Source organism: Vipera berus (assembly GCF_964194415.1).
Source record: "Vipera berus genome assembly, chromosome: 9".
NCBI lineage: Eukaryota > Metazoa > Chordata > Lepidosauria > Squamata > Viperidae > Vipera > Vipera berus.
This window is the reverse complement of record NC_138212.1, coordinates 9253930-9279030: the sequence shown is the minus strand read 5'-3', so window position 1 is coordinate 9279030 and position 25101 is coordinate 9253930. Positions and strand designations below refer to the sequence as shown.

The 25101-nt window shown below is 39.5% G+C and overlaps 1 protein-coding gene across 1 annotated transcript in view; it reads right to left on the bottom strand.

Moving 5' to 3' along the window:
• KDM1A (lysine demethylase 1A) overlaps positions 1 to 25101 on the bottom strand; it is a 29281-nt gene that overhangs the window by 921 nt on the left and 3259 nt on the right. The window contains exons 3-19 of the mRNA XM_081334258.1: positions 19803 to 19862; positions 13566 to 13699; positions 11672 to 11750; positions 11178 to 11270; positions 9494 to 9600; positions 8690 to 8771; positions 7726 to 7820; positions 7118 to 7260; positions 6666 to 6756; positions 6096 to 6230; positions 5854 to 5927; positions 4913 to 5024; positions 4243 to 4375; positions 3286 to 3473; positions 3023 to 3137; positions 2058 to 2185; positions 1108 to 1254 (exon numbers count right to left, since the gene is read on the bottom strand). Coding sequence (XP_081190384.1) covers positions 1108 to 1254; positions 2058 to 2185; positions 3023 to 3137; positions 3286 to 3473; positions 4243 to 4375; positions 4913 to 5024; positions 5854 to 5927; positions 6096 to 6230; positions 6666 to 6756; positions 7118 to 7260; positions 7726 to 7820; positions 8690 to 8771; positions 9494 to 9600; positions 11178 to 11270; positions 11672 to 11750; positions 13566 to 13699; positions 19803 to 19862 — 1916 coding nt within the window. The remainder of the gene's footprint in view (positions 1 to 1107; positions 1255 to 2057; positions 2186 to 3022; positions 3138 to 3285; positions 3474 to 4242; positions 4376 to 4912; positions 5025 to 5853; positions 5928 to 6095; positions 6231 to 6665; positions 6757 to 7117; positions 7261 to 7725; positions 7821 to 8689; positions 8772 to 9493; positions 9601 to 11177; positions 11271 to 11671; positions 11751 to 13565; positions 13700 to 19802; positions 19863 to 25101) is intronic.

Sequence of the window (25101 nt, the reverse complement as noted above, 5' to 3'; positions counted from 1 at the left end):
CTCAACTGGCTTCCGAACCAAGTAATAAGACATCCGTTCTTAAGCATCGGCCTCCACAGTATGAAATACATTCAGCCTGCCCTCTTATCTCCTTTCTTGAATTTACCCAGAGCCCTACACCAAAGACTTCAATTCTGCATCAGTCTAGCCCAGTGCTTCTCAACTCTGGCAGCTTGAAGAAGCACGGGGTTCAAGCCAGCATGCTGGGTGGAAAATTCTGGAAGCTTCAGTATCTTAAAAGTCACCAAGGCTGAGAAAAACTGGTCTAACCGCTCTTATGTATTTGACCATGTACAATTCATGAAAGCTGAGGCCGGTTAATAAGATTTGGTTAGTTGGAAAAGATGCCACCAATTACTTGATTTTTCTGCCATCATAGACTAATGCAGCACTTCTACACAGCCCCGTGTGAGTACAATCGGTTTCTTTGTTCCCGTGTGGCATAACTCCTTGACCCCTTAGCGCCTGAATGCATTCAATCCCCCCCTGCTTAAAATGGGTTATCAAAACACAGTTGCAATACATATATATGAAATAACACAGCAGTTTAGCATGACAGCCTGATCCACACAGTATAAGGGCAGGGGTCTTCAAACTTGGCCCTTTTATGACTTGTGGACTTTCTGGGAGTTGAAGTCCACAAGTCATAAAAGGGCCAAGTTTGAAGACCCCTGGTCTAAGGGAACAGCTGGGTTTTCCGCAGCACACAAATTTCCCAATTCACTTTCTTCTAATTGCGTGTGTTGTTGAGAATCAGGTTGATATGGTTGCAGAGCAGGGCCCAGGTGACGTCTACGGACAACAGGACCCTAGGTTTGGCGGCATGTAATTAATAAGAACTCAGAGGGGGAAGCTGATTCAAGGAATCAAGTAGAAGACAGGCAGTCCTTGACTTAACCACCGTTTGTTTAGCGGCCAAAGTTACAACAGCACTCAAAACAGTGACTTTAAAGCCATTTTTCACATGATCACTGCAGGTCATGCGTCAGATAAATAAATAAAAAAAACACATCACTGGAAGTGCCAGAATTAAGCCCAGGTTGCTGGCTTCCTTATGCTAGTCACATCCTAGCAACATAAGGTTAAACCCGGCTGTTCTCGACTCACCTGAGGAGCTCCTGGAATGGCTGGTCCAGGAGTAATTGGCTGAGCCATCAAGTCATAATCGTTTCCTGATGAACCAGCTGCTACATAGGAATAAGAGCCTCGGGCCCACGGATCAGCCCGCCATCGAGATACCACCGTTTCTTTGGGCTGAGAGAAGGAGAAGAGAAATTCAATGGGAACACTGCTGAAGTGAGGTTTTTATGAAGCCCTTGGGATAAGGGTAGGGCCAGAATGTATTAATAGGCAAATCAAGTTTACAACAAACTTTAAAAGTCTTGCAAGCAGGAAAACCCCCGAAAAGTTCTGTGGCACCGACAGAAAAGGTTTTAAGGTTCCTTAACATCCAAGAGAGGACAAGCAACAGGTAGATTTCTGTCAACTCGCCTCCTTCACAAAGTATGCAAAATGGAAAGAGACATTTGCCAAGCCATAAACATGAGATCTTAGGATTTTTTTGCTTTCCCTCTTGCAATGAGACTTCAAAGCTGATCAGATTAACAACAACACACAGCAATGATGCTGGCATTAAACTATTGAACTAGCATGGAGAATTCCACAACCATAACTTTTCTTTAGACAGATTAAAAAAGATAAAGCAGAGAAGGGAATTCTCAGCCCGGGAGAACTCTTTGCCCTTGATAGCAGATGATGGTGAAATCAAAAGAACTTTTTTGAAGCAGTCCCCGCCTTAAATTATGCGTCTCAGACGATTAAGGCTAGGCAAAGTTGGCTGTGTTATGAAAAGAGCCCCTTTTCTAAACACACTAGCTTTAGTAACAGCCCCTTTTCTATTTTGATAGATTTGCTTCCCTTGAAGGAAGTTGCAGGGCATTACTATGATAGACACAACAGGAGGCCATGTGGGCCAAAGGGCTTCTAGAACAGTCCAGCTTTTAGGCTGCTACACATCACACAAAACTTCCTGCATTACAAAGGACACAGAACAATACCTGGGGGACAGCACTGCTGCCAAAAATACCCTTGAGGATAGCAAGGCAGCGTCCAACAATGACATCATCGCTAATGTTCTCCATGATTCCTGCCGCTTCACCTGCCACCAAGGCCAGAAGGATTGGGGCTGTTTAGGGAAACAAGAGTATATGGGGCATTAACGGAGAGCAAGTCCGAGAGATGTTAATGCCACTCACCTCGTGAATGTCTGCAAACAACCTAGAATGGGTTCCCAACCCCTGGTCTGCGGCATGCCAGAAACCAGTCTGCACAAACAAGCAAAGCCCCATCCACGGGATGCAGGCAGTACATGAAACCACGCCCCCTCCGGTCCGCGGAAAAACCTCTCTCCACGGAACCGGTCCCTAGTGCCCAAAAGGTTGGGGACCTCTGGCCTAGAAAGGAAACAGATTTCTCAGCCATGCAATTGGTTTGAAGTTAAGGTGGTCTTATGATGCTGCTGAATTGTACTGCTTGGTATTATAAACTGCCTTGAGTAGGCCAATGACAGCAGCTAAACCTAAGATTTATTTTGTTCAGTCGGGTCTGTCCAAAAGAAGAAGAGGTTTAAGAAGAGCTCTCATACTATGCTGGGACGTTGGCTGGCATTGGCGTCCCGAGTTATAGAGGGACGGAGCCAGTGAGAGCTATACAGGGATCAAGGAACTACTTTTCACTTAATATAGTTCTGATTCTTTCCTTTGAGGCCCATGCAACCTGAAGAACTCCACTGCATTTCCTACATTGTTGTTTACTGCCACGTCAGACTTTGCCAGGTTGGCAGGCTTCCATGTTCTTAAAAGGAAGCACAACTTTGTACTCAATCTTTTAAACAGATATCAGTGTTTAATATTTCATGCGCTTTGAACACTTAGTTTACATTCCCAGTACAGGGCTTTCTGTACTCAGCGATTCCAGTTTGCTCCTTGGAACGTGAGAGTGTTACACGCCTTCACACAACTACCTTTGTAAAGATTCCAAAACAGGAAAAGCTCTCCTCTGCTTGCTGTTGTGCTGCCCACATGGCCGAACAAATTAACACTCGGATCCCAAAACACACGGTCAAAACATAGAACAACCTATCAAGCAAAGGAGGAAAACAATGCCAATTAAAGAAGTCCTCATGTGGTTTAATAGCAGATGAAAGAACTTCAAGATGCCAATTCATGCAGACAGTCCACTAGCAGACCAGTTCTGCTAAATACCTCTTTGTGCTTTTCACGTTACCTTATTAAGGTTTCCAAATCCCATTCTCTGTACAGCTGAGGTCTTCCACTCCGGAAGAGGAGGGACAAACTGGACTGCTGGAGGCTGCTGCTTCAGTACTCCCAAGGGGAGGGTACACAAGACAGCGTCACACTTGTAAATAAAAGTCTGACTAGTAGAACGGGTATTGACAGCTATCACTTCACATCCTAGAGAAAGAATGGAGAAAAAGAGACCGTCCTGTGAGGAAATGACGGAAGGAGGATGAATGAGTGAATTAAGTGCCTGTGGGACTGTTTTCAGTTCACTGCTTCAGAAAATTAAACGGATTCAAATTCTACCAGTTCTCAATGCCATAATCTCCATCTAGCGTTCTTTTAGTTGACAATTTTCCCATGTTACTTGGCCAATACATGATGGCACTGAAGAGATTTAATCCAGATATGCCTTTGTTTGAGCCACAAAATGCCTGTGCTACTGGAACCAGATTATCCTCGTCTGAAACCATTTTGGAAGTTTTATTATTTTCTACCAGTTCTATTCCTCTTACTTCCTACCAAGTGTTCTGTAATTCCAACCAAGCACACCGTATTTTAGCTGCACTTCTGAAGTTCCTGTGCAAACGGGTTTGCCCATTTCAAACGTCTTACATTTGCTTAAACTCCTGCATAAAATAGCATTGGTGCACCATAAATAAGACTAGTAGTCTTATTTATGGTGCACCAACATTAACTTTGCATCCATACTTGCATCCATTACCTGACTGTTCCCTTTATTGCATTTATTTATTCTGGGAGACTTATGGGAAAAACAGGTTTGTTATCAGTTTTGCACCTACAGATAATATGACTTCCAAGCACTGACAGGTTGTGCGTGAACGCGTGCTCAAATCCAGCCAGGGCTTTGCTGGCAGAGAATTCCAAAAAAAAGCATTTGAGCCAACAAGGTAATCAGAGAGAGAATTCTTATTTTGCTTACCAGAAGCGGTATAGCGAACCTGACGAACGGCTGTATTTAGTTTGATATCTAATCCTTCTGCTAGAGCCACAGGCACACAAGAATAGCCATTCCTCACAGTCAGATGACTGCCTGTGAATTCAAAATCATCATCCTGAAAGGGGGGGAGAGGGGAAGAGATTTAGAAAACTCATCAGCACAAAGCATTTGTAACAAGCCAATAATTTTTCCCTCATATTGTTCTCATGTTCCGTGACTAATTGCCACGGGTGACAGGCCAAAAGGATACTGCTTGAATACAGGCAACCAATAGGAATAGAAGTTCATCTATCTGTTGTTAAACACAGTCCAGATCAAACTTTCTCCAACCTTAAATCAATATTCAGGAGTTGTGGGGACTGCCCGATTAAAACCCTCCTGCCCTAGCTTTTCATCATTAAGAACATGGTTGTTCCTGTCTTGACGAATAAGAGCATGAGTCTAGTTATCTTCTCTTCCCCTCCATGTCTTTTTTAAATTTTGTATTCCCCTGTAGAAATTCAGGTATTTATCAAGTAAATTATAATATTTGTCACTTGTATCACTTGTATACCTCAATGGAGAAGAATGCTTGGATTCCCCTGCCATTTGTGCTTATTCATTCAGCCCCACTGAAATTTTAGTATGGAGGGGGGGAAAAAAGAATAATTACCTGGTCCCAATGCTTCAGTGACAAAGTAGAAAGTGGTGTGGCATTTGCAAACTCAAGATTTGCAAAATGCCAGTCAAGAATCTGCCTGTCCCTTGATGATAAATACACATCACTGCACATTTTTGAGAAGGGGAAAAAAATACAACACTTGAGTATATGCTCTCACCATTTTTCCTCCATAAACTTTTAACAGTGTTATGCTTAGGCTTCCTGCACCTGAGCTGGTCTAAAAAAAAGTTCTTAGCTATTCTAGAAAACAATAGAGTTTAACAGGGTAGGGCAGGGGTAGGCAACCTTGGCTCTTTTATGACTTCTGGACTTCAACTCCCAGAATTCCTGAGCCAGCATGGCTCAGCTTAGAAACCTCTCCCTTTCCCTTCAGCATGGCTGGCTCAGGAATTCTGGGAGTTGAAGTCCATGAGTCATAAAAGAGCCAAGGTTGCCTACCTAGGGCATAAATGAGAGGATAGGTCATAAAACAGTGATGAAAAAGTAACTTTAGCTGTGAATGATCACTAAATGAGACGGTTGCTAAATGAAGGATACCTGGATTAAAAACATACCTTATCCTTTATGGTTTAGTATGAATAATACTGGCAAGAAATCTGAATGCTGGATTAGTTCTTTACTGCTACTCCCTAGCTAACTGATCATGTAGGAGAAAATTTTACAGAACAAGGGAGTTCTCACATGTTTCTACAGCATGAGATAAAAAACAGTTTTTAAAATTTAATTCATTGCATTTCAGTTGAGGTGCAAGTTTCCTCTTCAAAGGAATCTGCAACTCTTCTGATTATGTTTATCTGCATAACTATAGGACAACTTATGAATGTACTTGCATATTATCAATTAAACAACAAAGTATTCTTCCTTCACAATTGAGCTATTTGACCAGGGCAGCCATCAGCATAAAAAAGCCAGCCTATTTCCTACAATTTTACCTTGGAGGATTTGCTTCTAGTTCCTGGAGCTTCTCTTCCAGTTTTACTTGTGTTTCGGCTAACTCATCATACTCCTAATCACAAAATAAGATACAGACACAAATATATGGATGATTGCTAAAAAGGCAACATTTGAAAAAAGTGCTTATTAGGTATACAGAATAGCTAATATTAAATTAGATATTTCAACAATAGCCAATGTTGAAAAAAGATACATATTCAGTAGACCCAGTAATTCATACCTTACAAAGAGCAGTAAGATCTCTGTGTTTGCTCTTCACAAGGAATTCTGCAGTAATATCTCGAGGCGGTTTTACTTCCGAAGCTTCTTTGTATTGTTGGTGAAGTTCTTTTATTTTCTCTTTCAAGTTCACCATCTGTAACAGGGAGGAAAATCATTAGTCAACAGAGAAAAGCCAAGCGCTTCCTGATCGCTGCGGAATTTTAAGGAAAGGAAATTTATCTTTTTTTTAATGTGAACCCTGTGGTTTATTAACTGATTTATTTGTATTATCAAATACAAATAAAAACTGAACATGTAAAATCATTGGCTTACTGAAGCCCATTATTAATGCACTGGTTAATCTGCGTTCACAAATATTAGGACTGTGCATACTTTGAAGATGATTTAAAAGAAAGTACGTTGGATTTTGCTCAAGCGTAAGCACAACACATTCTGGCAATCTTTTAAAGAAGCCTAGGTTTTTTGGAGTTCCATGAAAAAAGCTGGGGCTGCTTTATAATTAAATTAAGCCAACTCCTTAAAAGCAAATCAGCTTTCTTCAAAGTCATGCGTTAAAAACAACGCTCACCTTGTTAAGGAGATCTTTAAGCTCTTCCTGAGTTTTCACTATCTTCTTCCAATGTTCTATCTGTTCATCCTTGACATGCTTCTCCTGTAATCTATGGAAAGGAAAGAAGTAGCCATAGAGTCAGCAACTACCACAGACCTTTAGCAAGGACGCCACTATCCTTCAGTGAGGAAAACTACACTGAAACACCTTCCCATGCCAGTTCTCTCCAGAGCGTGCACGACATTTGGTATTTAGTCTTCTCAAGGTAGAAAAGAGCAGTAAAGTGAAACAGAAGAAGCTAATGAATCGTGGAGGCAGAAAAAAGGAGGACTTTGAAGCTGCTATCAGCATCTGGGCCATAAGGTGTGCATGACTGTAACACAACACAATGCCACCACCCCAACATGGGTGCAAACTCTTGAGACTTAATGCTCGGCTTGTCTCTTGGCGTGACCTTTAACTTTACTTACTGTATGACAACTTCCAGAGCCTGACCAAGAGAAACAGGCTTGTTGTTGAGGACGTTGAAGTCCAGTTGATGACTGAGGTATGAGGTAGCTTCTAGCAAACGGTTGAACTCTTGTTCTACCATCTCATCTTTTTCCTTTGGAACCTGTGGGTTAGCAAGGGGAAGTAAACGGGTGCAGATAGTTCAAAATGGAGAGGTCAAATCAAGCCCTTAACCTAAAAGTGCATTTCCCATATAATGTGCATTTCAAACTCTGCCGGAAACTTAATTCTGAGTACTCAGTCAGGAGAGAAGGAATGACTTGCAGAAGGTTAGCTTCTGTTTTATGACTAAATGGTCACTGAGGTTTAGGAGGTTACTATACTGATATTTCCAACATCAGACTTAATGTATCAGCTCTGAAAATGCATGTGATGTGAGAATAACATTTAATTAAAACTTAAACGTTATTAGGGAAAACATTCACTCTTTGCGTGCAACATGGAAATTTAGGGAGGAGAGTTTAATGCTGAAAACGACCTTGGCAAAGACTCTTGCATTCAGTCAACAGATCACAGTATTTTCAACTAAACTATTTCCTCAAAACTGCTTTCCAAAAACGAGGCTTACCGCTTGTCCATTGGCTTCATAAAGTGGACATTTTTGTTTTATTTTGGCCAGTTCCATGTTTACTTGCTTGCTTACCACAGCCATTGGATTTCCACCTGCAAAGATTTTATACAGAGAAAAAAACATAAATTTAACAAAACAAGGGCTCACAATCTGGAAGTACCTAGAGTTATAACAATCAAAGCCAAGCATTTAATCAAAAGTTAGATAATATGTATGTGGTGTACTAGGCACAACGTGGCATACTAATCCTTAGGCTTTTTTGTACATTTTTTTCCTGTTAAGAGAATGGACTAAATTAATCTTTCCTAAACCAGCACATTCCAGGCATGTTAGGTGACAACTCTTGGCATCCCAGCCAGGATAGCCAATGGTAGCTCAACTCTGACAAATGTAAAGGCAGTGGGGATGTAGAAAACATGCACTAAGCTGTAGTACATTCTGAGCTTTATTCAAATTATCTGGCCCGAAAGGAGAGGCTTTGCAACCAAGATGTTCATTTCTTATTGGGAAGTTCTAAGGTAAAGGTAAAGGTTCCCCCGCACATGTGTGCTAGTCGTTTCCGACTCTAGGGGCCGGTGCTCATCTCCGTTTCAAAGCCGAAGAGCCAGCACTTGTCTGAGGACGTCTCCGTGGTCATGTGGCCGGCATGACTAGACGCCAAAGGCGCACGGAACACTGTTACCTTCCCACCGGAGTGGTCCCTATTTTTCTACTTCCATTTTTACGTGCTTTGGAACTGCTAGGTTCTACTACTATATAAAACAGATGTGAAAGCGATAACGAGATCTCAGTTCACAAGACTGAGAAGAAAGAACAAGGAAAGAGGAAGTTAGAAAGAGTCAACTTCTAACTCTGTGTGGAAAAAAAGCAATTACCAAAGCCACGTCTCTAGAGATTGTATTCTGTACAAGCACATGGCTGTGGAAACTGAAATCAGGCACATTTTCAAGGTAACACTCACCAAGTCCTGTTACTACCATGGCTCCTAGATCTGCAACGTAGTTTCCTTTGCGGAAAGTAGCAACCCTGCCACCTACACGATCCTTTTAAAAAAACAACAACACCACAATGTTGAAGACTGACAACCTCAGGGTCCTCACTATAAACATATTAGCAAGCCCTCTGAAATACCTCAACTTAGGCAAGGAGAAAACCTCATACGTGTGCCATTTTAAGGAAGTCTATTCAACCTTATTCTTACACTTCTGTAAAAGACAGTTCTCTGCATAAATAAACTGAACTGGAAATTTACATACTCAGTTAGTACGCAAAGTGAAGATCTGAGAAGGGCAACAAAGAATCTTAAGGTAAAGGTAAAAGTTCCCCCATACATGCGTGCTAGTCGTTTCCAACTCTAGGGGCTGGTGCTCATCTCCGTTTCAAAGCCGAAGAGCCAGCGCTTGTCCGAGGACGTCTCCGTGGTCATGTGGCCGGCATGACTAGACGCCAAAGGCGCATGGAACGCTGTTACCTTCCCACCGTAATGGTCCCTATTTTTCTACTTGCCTTTTTATGTGCTTTCGAACTGCTAGGTGGGCAGAAGCTGGGATGAGTAACAGGCGCTCACTCTGTTATGCAGCACTCGGGATTCGACCCACCAAACTGCCGACCTTCTGATCGACAAGCTCAGCGTCCTAACCCACTGAGCCACTTAGCCTCTCCTTTATGCATTGTGAGTCCTTCCAGCCAAAATTAATGGAGAAAATTGGCTTATAAGAGTGTACTTTTTACAAGACTGATACACTTTTGACATTTGCCCACTCACCCGTGCTTCTAGTAGTGTGACATCCATTCCAAAACTCTGGAGCTGCCGAGCTGCTGCCAACCCAGAAACTCCAGAACCAATTATGATGACCTTGCCAGTCTTCTTGGCTAGAAAGATCAAGAAGTGCTACTGCATTAGAGAGCAAATGAACAGAGACCGGGCTCTGACCAAAGGAGCGAATATGAGCTAAACACCTCATCTTTCCAAAGGGGCCAGAGGTTTCTGGAAATCCTGATCCTCTGAATGTAATACAGCATAATAAAATATCAAATATACTTAAACAAGGGCTGAATTCTTCAGCCTGACTGGCACCCAGGCATTCTGCTGCTTCTCCAGCTCAGGGGCTGGATACAGGTAGTCCTTGACTTACAACCACAATTTTGGTTGTTAAGTGAGACACTGGTTAAGAGAATTTTGCCCTGTTTTACCACCTTTCTTGCCATGGTTGTTAAATGAATCACTGCAGCTGATAATAACACGGCTGTTAAGTGAATTCGGCTTTCCCATTGACATGGCTTGTCAAAAGGTTACAAAAGGCGATCTCATCACCTTAGGACACAGGTAAGGTCGTAAGTATGAACCACTTGCCTAGCATCTGAATTTTGATCACCTGATCATGGAGATGCTACAGAGGTCGTAAGTGTGAAAAACAGTCATGCCGCTTTTTTCAGTGCAGTTGTAACTTTGAACAGTCACTAAATGAACTGTTGTAAATCGAGGGCTACCTGCATTTCTCTGCTCCTCCCCCATTGCCATCTAACCTTTTCCTGATTTCAAACGTGATCAGCCAGACCACTCGATCTATTGGGATAGTGTGTGTGTGTGTGTGTGTGTGTGTGTGTGTGTGTGTGTGTAGTATTTATCAAGTCTTTTTGAATACCTTGCTAGTTAAATCTTCTTTCCTGTTTCAGCCTATCCCAAGGCTATCCGCAGGCTATAGTCACAACTTACGACAGTTCATTATTTGTGTACATTATTCAAATTGCTAATAAAGAATATCAGCCTCCCTAATTCTTTATTACCAATTTGAATATGTGTGTGTGTGTAAAGTTTTTTGAATTGCTAACAAAGAATTAAAGGGAGACTGATAATTCTTTGTTAGCAATTCAAAAAAATTTACACAAATATGAGCTGTCACTATTGTGACCACTGCCTGTGGATGGCCCTGGGTTGGGCTGAAACAGGAAATAAGATTTGTCCCATGTTTGGGGCCTAGCAAGGTAATCTGAATATTTAATATTTAGCAGACATTTAACATGTATACATATAATACACATATACATATACACACACACACATTATTTTGAGGTGGGATATAACTATTCACTGACAAGTGAGCTATGTTCGTTGGTTAGAAGGATCAACTCAATAGCCGGTCTTCTACACTGCAATCAGCTATAACATGATCTGTCTCATTCTGAGCTACTGATAGGCAAATTTAGCTACAATGTTTTACAGGCAATGGTTTAGCATTTAACATAAATTGTGTGCCAAACCATGTCAAAATAAGCACAGCTTAGAAGGATGTGTGAGCCTAACTACTTCCTTGAAAAAAAAAGGAAGTCTCTAGAAAAAGCGTTCAGTTTTGGAGAGCAGTTTACATATGGCACAAATCACTCAGCCTTAACTTAAAAGATGAAATGATATATCTTGAAATAAAAATAATAATAATTTAAGTTCTTACTTGGTAGGGGCTTCACTCTTTTGTAGATACCAAAATTGATTAAGCCATGCCGTTCTAGGTAGCTATGTACTCGATGGACAAGTACCGTATCACCTACAACAAAATATTTTTTAATGAGCACGGATTATGGCGAGGTGAGGATATTTCTATAGGTCATGACAGTGTCACTCCACTCTTCACTTCTGATTACACGTTTGCCAATACAAAGTTCAACAAACAGGAAAGGGTCAGAGTTAATGAAAAAAGTGCCACAGTAGAACTAACCACCCTTTTCCTAAAAATCTCCATAAACAAATATTTCATAGCCCACCAGTGACTTTTACTTTTTAACACAGCCCTTTTCTCCATGTGTGAAAAGAACACAGGGCCCAAGGGAAATAATCAAGGCTCACTTGAAGTGGTTATTATATAAACAGTCCCATACTGGTCCAGTCAAAGGACCATCTATGACATGCTCAAATCCCCCACCCCCGCCGCCCCCGTCAGCAACTTACTATTATAGGGTGCTTCTAACTGCTGTACCGTTGCCTCAAAGGTCAGCTGAATCTTTGGGTTATCCAACCAAAGCTGCAACTGTGTTTAATCACACACACACAAAATGTTGTTGTCAATATCTAGCATGTCATTAATACAGGTATTAACCATTTTAAAAGCAGAATTTGCATTGCAATTTTACATGCATTTAACACTAAGGGAAAAAATTAAAGCATCAGGATCCATTTATACAAGTAGTCCTTGAGTTATGGCCACAACTGAGCCCAATGTTTCTGTTGCTAAGTGAGACACTTGTTAAGTGAGTTGTGCCCCATTTTACGACTTTTCTTGCCACAGTTGTTAAGTGAATGACTGCAGTTGTTAAGTTAGTAACACGGTTGGTTAAGTGAATCTGGCTTCCCCATTGACTTGCCAGAAGGTTGCAAAAGGGGATCACATGACACTGGGACACTGCAACCGTCATAAGTGTGAGTCAGTTGCCAAGCATCTGAATTTTGATCATGTGACCATGAGGCTACCGCAATGGGTGTGTGAAAAGCGGTCGTAAGTTCACTTTTTAGTGAATGGTCACTAAATGAATTGTCATTAAGTTGAGGACCACCTGTATTCTTGTAGAATATTAAAAGTGAAAACAAATTGCTTAAAAAGAATCAAGGCTGCAAAACCACGTTTTAGATACAGGCTGCATGTAACTCACACTGGCAGAAATTCACTTGGCTTTCAAAAACAGAGCAAACAAAATATTCGACCTGAAACCCACCATTATGCCAGTGGAAGAGTTTGAAGGGGCTGTGAGCAAGCTCATGTGAACCAAGCCTGCATGGTTTTGTGATAAATTCTCCTCTTCTTTCTCTAAGCAACTGATCAGAAAAGCAGTGTATACATCATATAAGCTGCCACCCTAAACTGAAACTGGAAGAAAAACTAAGAAGAAAGAAAGAAAGAAGGAAGGAAGGAAAGAAAGAAAGAAAGAAAGAAAGAAAGAAAGAAAGAAAGAAAGAAAGAAAGAAAGAAAGAAAGAAAGAAATAAAGAAAGAAAGAAAGAAAGAAAGAAAGAAAGTCCAGGTGGCTAAGAGGAAGTTGTGAGTATCAAAGAAGAGGAAGAAAACATTGGAAGGGGTGGATTTATTTATTTGAACCATCATTAAACAACGTTTTAAGTTTACTTGTGCCCATAAAGTCCACAGCACTGTGTCCCTATTGTGGAACCAATCATGAAACCACATCCTTAGCTAAATTTATGTATTGATTTATATCCCACCTTTATTGTTTTAATAAATAACTCGAGGCAGAAAACATACTTAATGCTCCTTCCTATTTTTCCCACAACAGGAACCTTCTGAGACAAGTTGGGCTAAGAGAAAGTGACTGGCCCAAAGTCACCCAGCTGGCTTTCATGTCTTAAGGCAGGACTAGATCTCACAGTCTTTCAGTTTCTAGCCTAGAGCCTTAACCCCTAGACCAGACTGACTCCCTATTATTAAATAACAGAACTGCAGGTTTTTCATTTCAAAATGTTATGAAAACCAACCAAAAAGTGCCAGCAGAAAATAATTTCAACTCTGTGGAAAGAGAGGGAAGGGGAGTTTTAATGTGTGCGGCTACATTTGTGGAACACATTAATTGCATACTAAAACATGGCTTTGATTCCCTTATTTTATGGCTTCTCTTAACAAAGGGAAATTTCTCAGTATGTGCCACCAGAATTAGTATTAAATAAGCTACTTTACACTGAACAGCTTCAGTTTTCTTACCTATGAACAGAACAGCAACACTGGAAGAATTCAGTAAACACAAAATTACAAAGCGCATGTCTGAGAGAATCAAAACTATTTGGAAAACCTTATCAACCTAGGGGGAAAAAGGTATTTGAGCTTGAAATAATTAGCATACCGTTCGATTTCTGATGTAAAGAAAAACCTTCTGAGTTTGCTGGGGCCCACTGATAATATCTGGAAAACAAGCTGCTTCTTGTGATGTCATTCGATCGTGTGGAAGCCTGCTCTGGAAAGCTGCGCCTTCCACACCTACAATGAAAGAACAAGCATGTGACAAGTATGCAACAGTACAGGACAGAGCAAAATCTTGCTACACAGTGCAAAAACTAAGAAATAGACAGTCTTAGACGATATATGTTCTTTACTCTTTCACAGAAAGAACATCTCTTAAGGCACTATTGACATCACACTCAAATGTGTTTACATTTCTAAATGCAACTCTTTTTCTTTAAAACTATTGGCTGAGACGTTGGAAAATGTCGCAGTTAGCCGAGGAATGAAAATCAATTCAACCAACCTCTCACAGTTTTGTTCACTGAACTGACTAGACCAGGGGTAGGCAACCTCGGCTCTTTTATGACTCATGGACTTCAACTCCCAGAATTCCTGAGCCAGCTATGCTGGCTCAGGAATTCTGGGAATTGAAGTCCATGAGTCATAAAAGAGCCGAGGTTGCCTATCCCTGGACTAGACAATCCTCTTAAATCCTATTCTACTTTTTGCAAGGGCACACCTAACCGAGTTTACTTGGAGGGTTCTTATCTCAGGAAACTTATTAAAAAAGATTGAGACTTCAGCGTACAGTCTAGTCTTAAGACATCTTTAGTCAAATTGTACTACTGAGCTTCTGTGTAGACCCTGCAATCTCAATGAAGCATTTAGTTACCAAGTCAAACATCCATCAGGATCCTGCTAGTAAGTGAGGAGGCTTGCTAAAAGAAGCAGCCAATGCTTCACAAAGGCATCTGTCCTGCAGGATTCATGTTTGGGTACAGGCCTTAAAAGTGGAAATTGTAAATAATAATAAATAAACAAAAGAACAGGTAGTCTTCCACTTACAACAGTTTGTTTAGTGACCAAAATTACAATGGCACTGAAAAACATGAGTTATGACTGTTTTTCACATTTGTGACTGTTGCAGTGTCCCCATGGTGACCAAAATTCAGATGCGTGGCAACTGGCTCATATTTATGCCAATTGCGTTGTCCTGGGGTCATGTGATCACCTTTCACGACCTTCTAACAAGCAATTAATGAAATCTCTATTGAAAAATTACTTGGACACTTTCTTTTAATGCTCAGTAAATTGGAAAGAACCAGCCTTTTACTTTCCAAGTCCACAAACTTGGAAACGTAAGTTTGTATCATGGTACCATAATGGCACCAATTATGCACCCAACTACAATAAAAATTTCTAGAGCAAGAGTAATCAGCAAACACATTATTAGGCCCACAGATTTGTAATTACGCTTATTCCAGCTTTTAGAAAGCTGGCCCATTCTGAACTTTCTAACACCTTATTATAAGTCTTAGCTCCAATGTGTTTGTAACATCGGGAAACTGGACTGATTTCTATAAAAGTCATATATGTGGTGCTATTGCCTCCAGTTCTGCCTTAGTTTTTAGACTTACTGTATATACCGCTTGACAATGCTCTCTCTAAGCGGTTTACAGAGTCAGCCTATTTGCCCCCAACAATCTGGCTCCTCATTTTACCAATTTCAGAAGGATGGAATGCTGAGTCGACCTTGAGCCAGTGAGAATCGAACTCCTGGCAGCGAGCAGTGAGTTGGCCTGCAATACTGCATTCTAGCCACTACGCCACCATGGCTCTTTTTATTAATAACGCCCTAGGTTTCCTGAACTTATAGGACAATTACATATTAGGATAGCATAAATTTGAGCCTAAAATTATATGGTCTAGCTCAGGGGTAGGCAACCTTGGCTCTTTTATGACTCGTGGACGACAACTCCCAGAATTCCTGAGCCAGCATTGCTGGCTCAGGAATTCTGGGAGTTGAAGTCCACGAGTCATAAAAGAGCCAAGGTTGCCTACCCCTGGTCTAGCTGCTTGGCATTTGATCACATTTAGCCTCGAGAAGACTTCATTGGAACTGAAGCAAAAGGTCTTCCATAATGCTCTCTAGAAAAATCCAAGAATATGTTCCTATTTTAGGAACAACGTCTCACAAAATCTGTGATGGTTTCATCGTAAGGATCACTAATGCCACAGATGAGCAAGCATTATTAGACCAATGCTGAAAAAGGAAATGGAATCATAAGGATGAGATACAACATGCAATGAAGTTCCCCTTCTCTACTTGCTTTCCTTAGGGTATTTCCCTCTTTTTATTCTTTTTAAACTGCTGACATTTGGAACTATAATGTTTTTTTTCTTAATCATTTAACAGCCAAATGGGATGCAGAAAACTGATTGATTGATTGATGCTGCTTTCACAGCAAATCACACCTACCTAATAAGAAAGCTTTATTTTAGCCTAGATTTTAGGGTGAAGTGTTTGGACAGTTACACTAATTCTTTCTCCCTTTCCTTCTACGGGGAATCCTTGATTTACAGGGATTCATTTAATGCTGTTCAAAGTTACAACCGCACTGAAAAAAAGCGATTTTTGACCATTTTTCACACTTATGACCATTGCAGCATCTACATGGTTATGTGCTCAAAATCAGGACGCTTGGCAACTTGGTTCATATTTATGATGATTGCAGTGTCCCAGGGTCACATGTTCACCTTCTGTGACCTTCTGACAAGCAAAGTCAATGGGCAAGCCAGATTCACTTCACAACCATGTTACTAACTTAACAACTGCAGTGGTTCAGTGGCAAGAAAGGTTGTAAAATGGGACAAAACTCAATTAACTAATGTCTCGCTTAGCAACAGAAATTTTGGGCTCAATTGTGGTCATAAGTCGAGGACTATCCGTAAATATCTGCTGGCCCAGTTTCAACCCTCCTCCTTTTTCATCTGGGCTTGGGACCGGCAATGGTCAGCTTGCAGGTCATATACTCTGTATGGAGAACAACCAAATCCCCAAGATGGCAATGAGATGGACTGCACCCCAATGCCAAAGGAGACCCCTGAAATACATGGCAAAGATCGTGTCTTTCTATGACACACTACCAAGAAGATATTTAGCAAGATATGATCAAGACAGGGTCACACAAGCTCCTCACATGCTATATAAATCAGACTTTCAATCTTTCTCCTAGCTTCTGGGTGAAAAACCCAAGCATATTTTTTGGCTATCTCTCTCAGGTTTTTAAACATATCCACTAAGCCAAAACTATTGAAAAAGAAATATCAGATTTCCAATATCAGATGCCAATGTGCCTAATATATAAGTTGGTATATTTAAAATTTTTAACTCTCGAGGAACACTAGCATTTCAGAATGAAAACCACGGATATTTTAGTTGCACTGAAAAACACAAATAGGAGCAGGACCGAGTTATGATTTATGTGTCACTAGAAAACAGTTCTGCCTGAGTACTTACCGGTACTAGAGTTGAACATAGGAGGAAATCACACTGAAGCATCTATCTCTGTACAAAATCCTAGTATTAAGGTTTCACATATGCTCATTTGTGATACTTGATCTACAACAGTAATAAACTCTAATACAGGCCCACAAATGTGCATAATTGCAATTATTGTATAAATGGAGGTCTGAGGTTGCATAAATGGATGCCCAAGTTAATATTACCCATTATTTATGGTGAGCAACCACTGGGAGAATTAGGGCATTGCTGTTTCTCTTCCTATTGGATTTTTGCTTTGGGCAAAACATAAATCCCTGAACTGACCTTAGAATGTTTTTTGTTGCAGTTACAAATTCATTAAATTACTCATAACATGTCAAGTGCAAATAAATCTTGCATTTTTAAAAATAAACCATGTGATCCAAATGCAGTTAGGATGGAGTAATGAACTTTTTTAGAAACAAAATTGGCTTTATGCTGGACCCAATCCATAGAGCAATTCTTCCAGCATTCTGTTCTTCTATCAATTGTTCCTATCCACAAAGGTCTGCCAGCAGCACTTTCAGCTACAACTTATACCTTCAGGAAACACAATTGATATAATGCACATTCTTACAGATATAAGAGCTCTGTATAGCTACAATACTGTATGAATGCAAGAGCTGAATAATTACATAGCATGTAACAGTCTGAGTCTCTCAAATGTTGTTTTCTATAATTAGCTCTTCTGTAGACAAAAGTTGAAATTACAAGGTTGAAACTGAAATATGCAACATATATATGAGTACAAATCTGCATATTTAAGTGTAACATTTACATAATCCTTGTGTAACATAGATGTAGCCAATTGTGCAAACAAAAATAGATTTGTCTGACAAATCAGCTTTTGCTAGATGATGTCCTATAAGATGACCAGCTTTCCCATTTCAGCTGAGAGTGACTGCCTAATGGTATAAGAAAAACAACTAAATAAAATATTACTACCGTAAATAAGCCACAGGTTATTTAAAGTGTACAGGCAGTCCTCGACTTACAAACTTCATTTAGTGACCTTTCAATGTTACAATGGCACTGGAAAAAGTTAACTTATGACCATTGCAACATCCCCAGGGCGTGATTTATATTTGGATGCTTCACAACTGATTCACCTTTATGCTGGTTGCAGTGTCCCAGGGTCACGTGATAATCTTTTGCAACCTTTTGACAAGAAAAGTAAACGGAGAAACCCAGTTCACTCAACTTTACTCATTTCAGAACTGCAGCGATTCACTTAACAAATGTGGCGAGAAAGTTGTAAAATGGGACAAAACTCACTTAAGACATTTCTCACTTAGCAACATAAATTTTGGGCTCAATTGTGGTCATAAGTTGAGGACTGCCTGTAATTAAGCAATAGCTTAAGTGTATTCTTTTCAAGGGAATGTGCAGGCCACAGAATCACAAGGTTGTGGAATGAAAGTGTGCTGAAAGGAAGATTCAGGGCTTAGGAGGAAGAATCTTTCATCTCTGTCACTGACACAAACGTAACAGTAATTTGAATATAGCAATTGGAAGTTGACACTGTTGTGGTCCTCATATAAGCATATATCAACCACTGGAATTTTTGCCTTCCCAAAGTTACCATTTTTTAAGCTATAAAGGGCTTCCTGAGTACCTGAGCTTGGCTGGTAAATCTCAATAAGTTGTCTAAGATAATAATTTCCCAACTGATGCCACCCAAGTGTTAATCATCCTGCTTAGCCGCCATCCAAGTCATGATGACTGAGGATCATTTGTTATTCAGCATACCCGGGGGAGCATCAGAACTGGGAAATGTTTCAAGGAAGAACAGAACACAAAAATCACAAATTCAGAACCATTGACACTTAGAACATAATTCCAGATAGATACCCATACCACCTTTTTGACATTTAAGGAAGATCAAAGAAAGAAGATCAAAGAATTAGAATGTCTAATACTAGTAAAGACTTATTAGTTGGACCTTAAATTCTTGTCAGACTTGCCAAGACTTCTCAGCATTGCAGTATAGCAGCACTTAACAGATCTGTTTGCTCAAAATTTCAAACCCAATCCATACTTCGAAATAATCGTTAAGACATGCCAAATAAATTTATTTCAAGGTCTATACTTTTATCTCTTCAACATGTATATCCAAAATAACCACCCACTTAAACAGGTAAGGCTTCAAAAATTAAACATATGATAAATTGCTCTGAAAAGCAGACCAAAAGTTGCACCTGAAACTGACCACGTCTATCCTTAGACACAAAAATTCTACCCTGCAGGCATCAGCTGGAACTGAGATTATCATTTGTATCAAAGGTTCTCAAAAAGGTTGTCGAAGTAAGAAACTGAGACAGATTTGTGAACAATCCCTAAATTAACAGGACACGTCTATATACGTTTATTTGAAAATAAGTCTAACACTCAGTGGGATATATAACCAGAAAGTGTAAGCCAAATTGGTTAAAGTGTGGGCATCTAACTAAGGAGTTGTTTGTTCTTTAGAATCATATGCAGAATTACAGTATGTAATGTAAAAGGCCTACAGCTCTGAAAGGAGGGAGGGAAACTGCCTTTTAAATTGTATAATCATAAGCCTCTGATTTCCACCAAATTCATGGAAGAACAGAGGGCTGGGAATTCTGCCTAAAAAATTCAGAATGCTTTCCTTTTCGCATTGTCTTCACCAGCTGGGACATAAAGTTTTACTTTCCCTTTTCAACAAGCAAATGCATGTCCCTTGTACTTCAAATTAAGTCTGGGCCCGCCCACCCACAAGCATTTGCAAGCATCAATCCCTGATTTGGGGGCTCTTGCTACTAAGTGGCCAGCATCAAACGCCACCCTCACCTGATGCTTGGCAGTCTCCATACCCTCCAGAACTGTCGTCTTGAAGTCCTCCTGCTTGCCCTGTGGAAGGAAAGAGGAGATCTCAGGGACCTTTCTCCATAAGTTCAAGTCATTTGGGGACAGGAAGGCCTGACAGTTGGCGATTCAAGTTTAGAAGTTCACCAACTAATGGAGGGAAAACATCCTTCTGACAATTCGAAATTTTGAAATATGAGTCGTGGGCTTCACATACTCTCCAGTCTTCTAATGCTTCATCCTTGTTGTTGGAACCCTTTGTCAGACTCTTATAGGGAAAAGATAGGATATACACAGTATTTTCAGGGCACCTGGTGGATAAATATGCATGAACCAGCGTATTAACAGATTATGAATGACACAATAAAAAATATACTTCCCATTATAATTAGGAAGACCATGTAGGTGAGTAGTCTAACCAAGGGTTTGAAACACCAAGGATTTTTAAAGTCTTGGTTGGGATGTCCTTGGAAACATATTATTTAAAGGGCAAGAAATCTGATATATTGTTATTTCCCATAACCTCATACTTTCTAAGACTGATTTTGTGCAGCTTCAAGTACTTAAATGCTACATAACTTTTACTATGCTAGGATTCACATTATGTACAATGCTGTCATATTTATTCACGCATCACTGAATTATCCAAGAGTGTTAAAGCTTTTGGCCTATTCAGAGAAAGAGGCAGAGAAGTAAATACACTTGAAGGAAGCCCTAATCTTCCCTCTACTCTCATTTCCACTTTTGCCCAATACCAGAAATAAAGAACCTAAATAATGGTGAATACTTCAAGGAGTAATTTGTTGAAGCAACTCTGAAGAAGAAATGTTCAGGTTGTTTCAATAAATTATCTCCTTGCAGGACAGATTATTATTTATTTGTATCCCTCTTTTATTATTTTTATAAATAACTCCAGGGGGCAAACATACTTCACAGACTTTCCTCCTCCTATTTTCCCACAGGCTAAACTAAAAAAATAATAATCTTCTACCGTGTGTCTCATTTCGGAAGAGAAGACTTGCAAATATAGTTATATAATTATCTTTCTGCACTTTTCTTCTCTTAACTTTCTCAATTCTTCATTTGTATTTTATAATAAACCTTAATAAAAAAATTTCCCCATGCAATTAATTATGTAATTCAGCTATTTATCAGTAGTCTTTTATCACAGCAGTCCTACACTAGAAGCTCCGACACTAAGGTCTATCTCTATCCAGTCTTGTCAGCAGAATAGAATTTACTGAGACTCAAGCACAACATATTAGTACAGCATCCTTGATAAATACAAGAAACTATTATCAGGACTGAGCCAGTGATTATAGTCCAGACAGAACACAATACAACCTCACCCATTTTTGCTGAGTTAAGGGCTATAGAACAACACTGTTAGCAATAGTTAACAATTATTTTACATTAAATATACCACACTGTACTGTGTTAATTCATTTTGTCTTGTTATATCAGCCCCCAAAAGTGTGCTTTCTAGAAACCCATGGCATGTCCAACAGAAGGAAGGATCGTTTGTACTTGAACTGTTAATTTCTTTCCCATCAGGACTTTTCAGGAAGTAGAGGCACAATTGGATAAAAGAAAAAGGGTTTTCCACCTGCAATAAGTTGAGCTTCCATAAGAAGTATCAACTTTCTTACTGCCGCTTCCAAAAAGCAAATGGAAACAAAAAGCAGTAATATATAAACCTATAAAGCCCTACATGGCTTAGGCCTGGGATATTTGCAGGACCGTCTGCTGCCAGGAACGTTTTCCCATCGCCCTGTGCGCTCACACAGAGAGGGCCTCCTCGGGGTGCCGTCGGCCAGACATTGTCGGCCGGCGACCCCCAGGGGGAGGGCCTTCTTTGTTGGGGCACCTGCTTGGTGGAATCAACTCCCCCGGGAGCTCCGGATGGCCCCAGACCTTCGGTCCTTTCACCGTGACCTTAAGACATATCTTTTCCAACAGGCCAACCTGGACTGATGATAATGGGGTTTTTAATTATGATTTTAAATGTTTTTATTGGTTTTAGTGGGACTTTGGCACAATTTAATTCTTTTTTAATATTTGTATTCATTTGTATTTTATTGTTGTTAGCCGCCCTGAGTCCTTCGGGAGATAGGGCGGCATACAAGTCTCATTATAAATAAATAAATAAATATTCCAGTAATATAAGCCAAATAAAACAGAAAAAGATAATTTCCCTCTTCTTCCATTAGCTTTCTTTCCCCTCATTAACAGTAAGGAATTGGGGGGGGGAAGCCCAACTCAGAGTAAAAGAACTTTAAAGAACTCATAACCAACAGAGCCTCTTTACTAAGGGAGAAGTGAGAAAAGCCTTCTTCAAAATTTGCCTAATTTTGAAGAAAGCTCCTCTCAATTCTTCCCAAAGTTTCCTTTCATTTGCAAAAACAAGCAACCTAAATGGGATGACACACTTTTTCATCGGAAGACGCAGGGGAAGTTAAAGGTGTTATAGAAAATGAACCTCCTCTGTGTCCTATTAAAAAGTCAACCTTCATGCAGCTACTGAAGTGGAGTTGGGGCACTGAAGGGGGACCTAGTGTTAGACAATGGACAAAGAAGAAAACAGAAGGGTTATAGGAATAACATATGAAAGGGGAGATGAGATAAGGCATGACTCTTTTTTTTGGTACCATTATGTCCCTTTAATGCACACAATGCAGTGCTACAGTAAGGACAGTGCAAGCAAAGAAATGTGTAGGAAAGAAGGATTGCACAATTAACAATACTACAAAGGAAGGAAAACCTGAGGGAATGGCCAAGACCTAGAAGGACATGGTTATACAACAGCAAGGTTTCTAATTATCAACAGAGACATGGAATTATTTAGTGGATAGATAAGATACAGCTGGTAATTCTGCAGCCCTCTAAATGTAGATTAAGTATAACTGTACAGTCAGCTTGGCCAGGACTGAGGGATGACAAGAGTTGTAGAACAGCAATTCTCAATCTCGGTAAACCCTTTCTGTTGTAGAAAAACAAATTAGTAGATAACCTGTACTGCAGGAAAATTAAGCTTTATACTTCCTTCAAACAAAAACATTAGCAGGTATCAATTTCCCCTTCACAGCTTACAGCAACCTCAGTAAAATATAATGCTGTATGATTACTATATAAATAAGAATTAAGAGTAAACTAAAACGTAATTTTTAAATATGATAAAGACTATTTAATTGCTTAACAGAAAATGAATAGAGATGCATCCTAGAACAATATTTGTGGATGAAGAGGCACGCCAAACCTCTTTTTAAATTAAGTAACTTTTGTACTGTGTCTTTTGCCCATCTTTTTCCTTGTAAGACAATTTTAGGTACAGTTTAATCTCAGGAATGTGTACTCTCCTCTTTCCTCAAGATTGCGACTTTGAATTACACATATATTGATTCTTTGTAACCCACTTGCAGATGAATTTTAAAAACATAATTCCTTCCACATTTTTGGGTAAGTGGCATGTAAATTGCCTTCCTTTATTGTTGAGGGCAATGCTCAAAATGTATTTAGCACAGCACTAACACAACTTAACACTCACAGCACTTCACTGTATTTGAACTCAGCTCTCTCTTCCTACCTTTCTACATGTTATTTTCACTCTCAACAAAATACATGCAAAAGAGTAGTCTTTTGTGTTTGGAGTTCATAACCTCTCTGATATTTACTGCACAATATTTGAAAGTAATTCATCCTATTTTATTTTGCAGCCCTTTCCTATGGCAAAATTATTAAAGTAGCATTCTTATTGTAGCCCTACCTGTCTTCTTTGCTGACAAAAATAGGAAAGTAGAAGAATCTTTTTCTCTGAACAAGTGTTCATGTGCAGGAAAAGGTCATGAAATATTTACGGTCAGAGATATATTCAAAGCTGTTGAATTTCTGTTAACTGAAAAGTTTCCTCTTATTTTGTTGCAAACTAAAAAAAAATCACAGAAATGCAATCGGGGGAATTGCAACATGTTTTATTCAAATATTCTGCCGATGTCAAAAAATGGAAAAAAATGAAGTACATAATTGTAAGAATGGATCTGAGGGAAGTAATAGAACTTTTCCAGAAATGAAAAGGAAACTTGACTTTGCAGTGGTATTGGATTATTTATTTATTCATTTATTAGTTGAATTTACGATTAGCACTAAGGAAATCCACATTCAAATCCACTAATTGATGTAAAAGTTTTCTGAGTTATTTTGGACCGGTCACAGTCTCACAATCCAACCTACCTCACAGGAATGTTGCTATGGGAAAAGAGAGAGGAGGAAATACTATGAACACTGCCTTGAGCTCTATAACAAAAGGCAAGCAATCAATGAAACAAATACTTGGGATCTGGAAAAGGAACACGCATTCTGTCAAAATTTGAAAGATATAATGTATCATAAACAAGCTGACAACAGAAATAGATTGAAAATAATGCGAAAGAATAAAGATAATAGCTAGATACCTTGTAGTGAAATTGAAGCCAGTGTACTATTCTGCTAACTCTGCAGTCAGTAGAAATACATTTTTCAAAAAAATAAGATTATGACAAAGTAGCAAGGTACCAGATATTCTAGTCAAAGCATTTTTCAAAGACCAAGATTGAAATTCCTAATTAATGAAATTTACGTTAAACTGTTAATGAAAGTTTCTTATTAGCAGAAACTTACATGCTTTATTCAATTATTGTGCCTCCTCTTATCTCCAGGTAAAGAAGTGAATTCAAATGAACTGTATAATTCTGTGATTCATACAGTACATAAATTAGTAAATAATTATGTTAAATTCCTTCCAAGACATGCAATTTGGAGATACATCTGCACCTTCAAAATATTCAGGCTTAACTGTGTATTCCCTCTTGCTCTCTCTGAAGTATCTACATATATAACAGAATACAAACAGTAAGACAGATCTGGAATTACTGATAGATCTCTGGTAGGTTTGCAACAGATCAGCAAGACCCCCAAGTATTTCCCAATAGCCTGCCCTATATTACACACTAAAATAAGGAGCTTGGGTGACCCTGAAATGAATGTTTATGTGAGAAGACTGTATTTATCTACTACCCATATAAGTGCACGTTACAACTGGATTTTCATTTCTGTTATCTTTATAATTGCACTCCTATCGATTGACAAATTTTAGTGTCTTTCTGCATCAGAGGAAAATGTTCCCAGCACTTAAGTATTAAAAAGAAAAAGGATACAAATGATTTCTGGTACAGAGAACACTGGCAAAAAATATCTAGCAGCAAAAGCCAAAGCTGGCATCTGTTAAGAATAGCAACACAAATGGCTAACA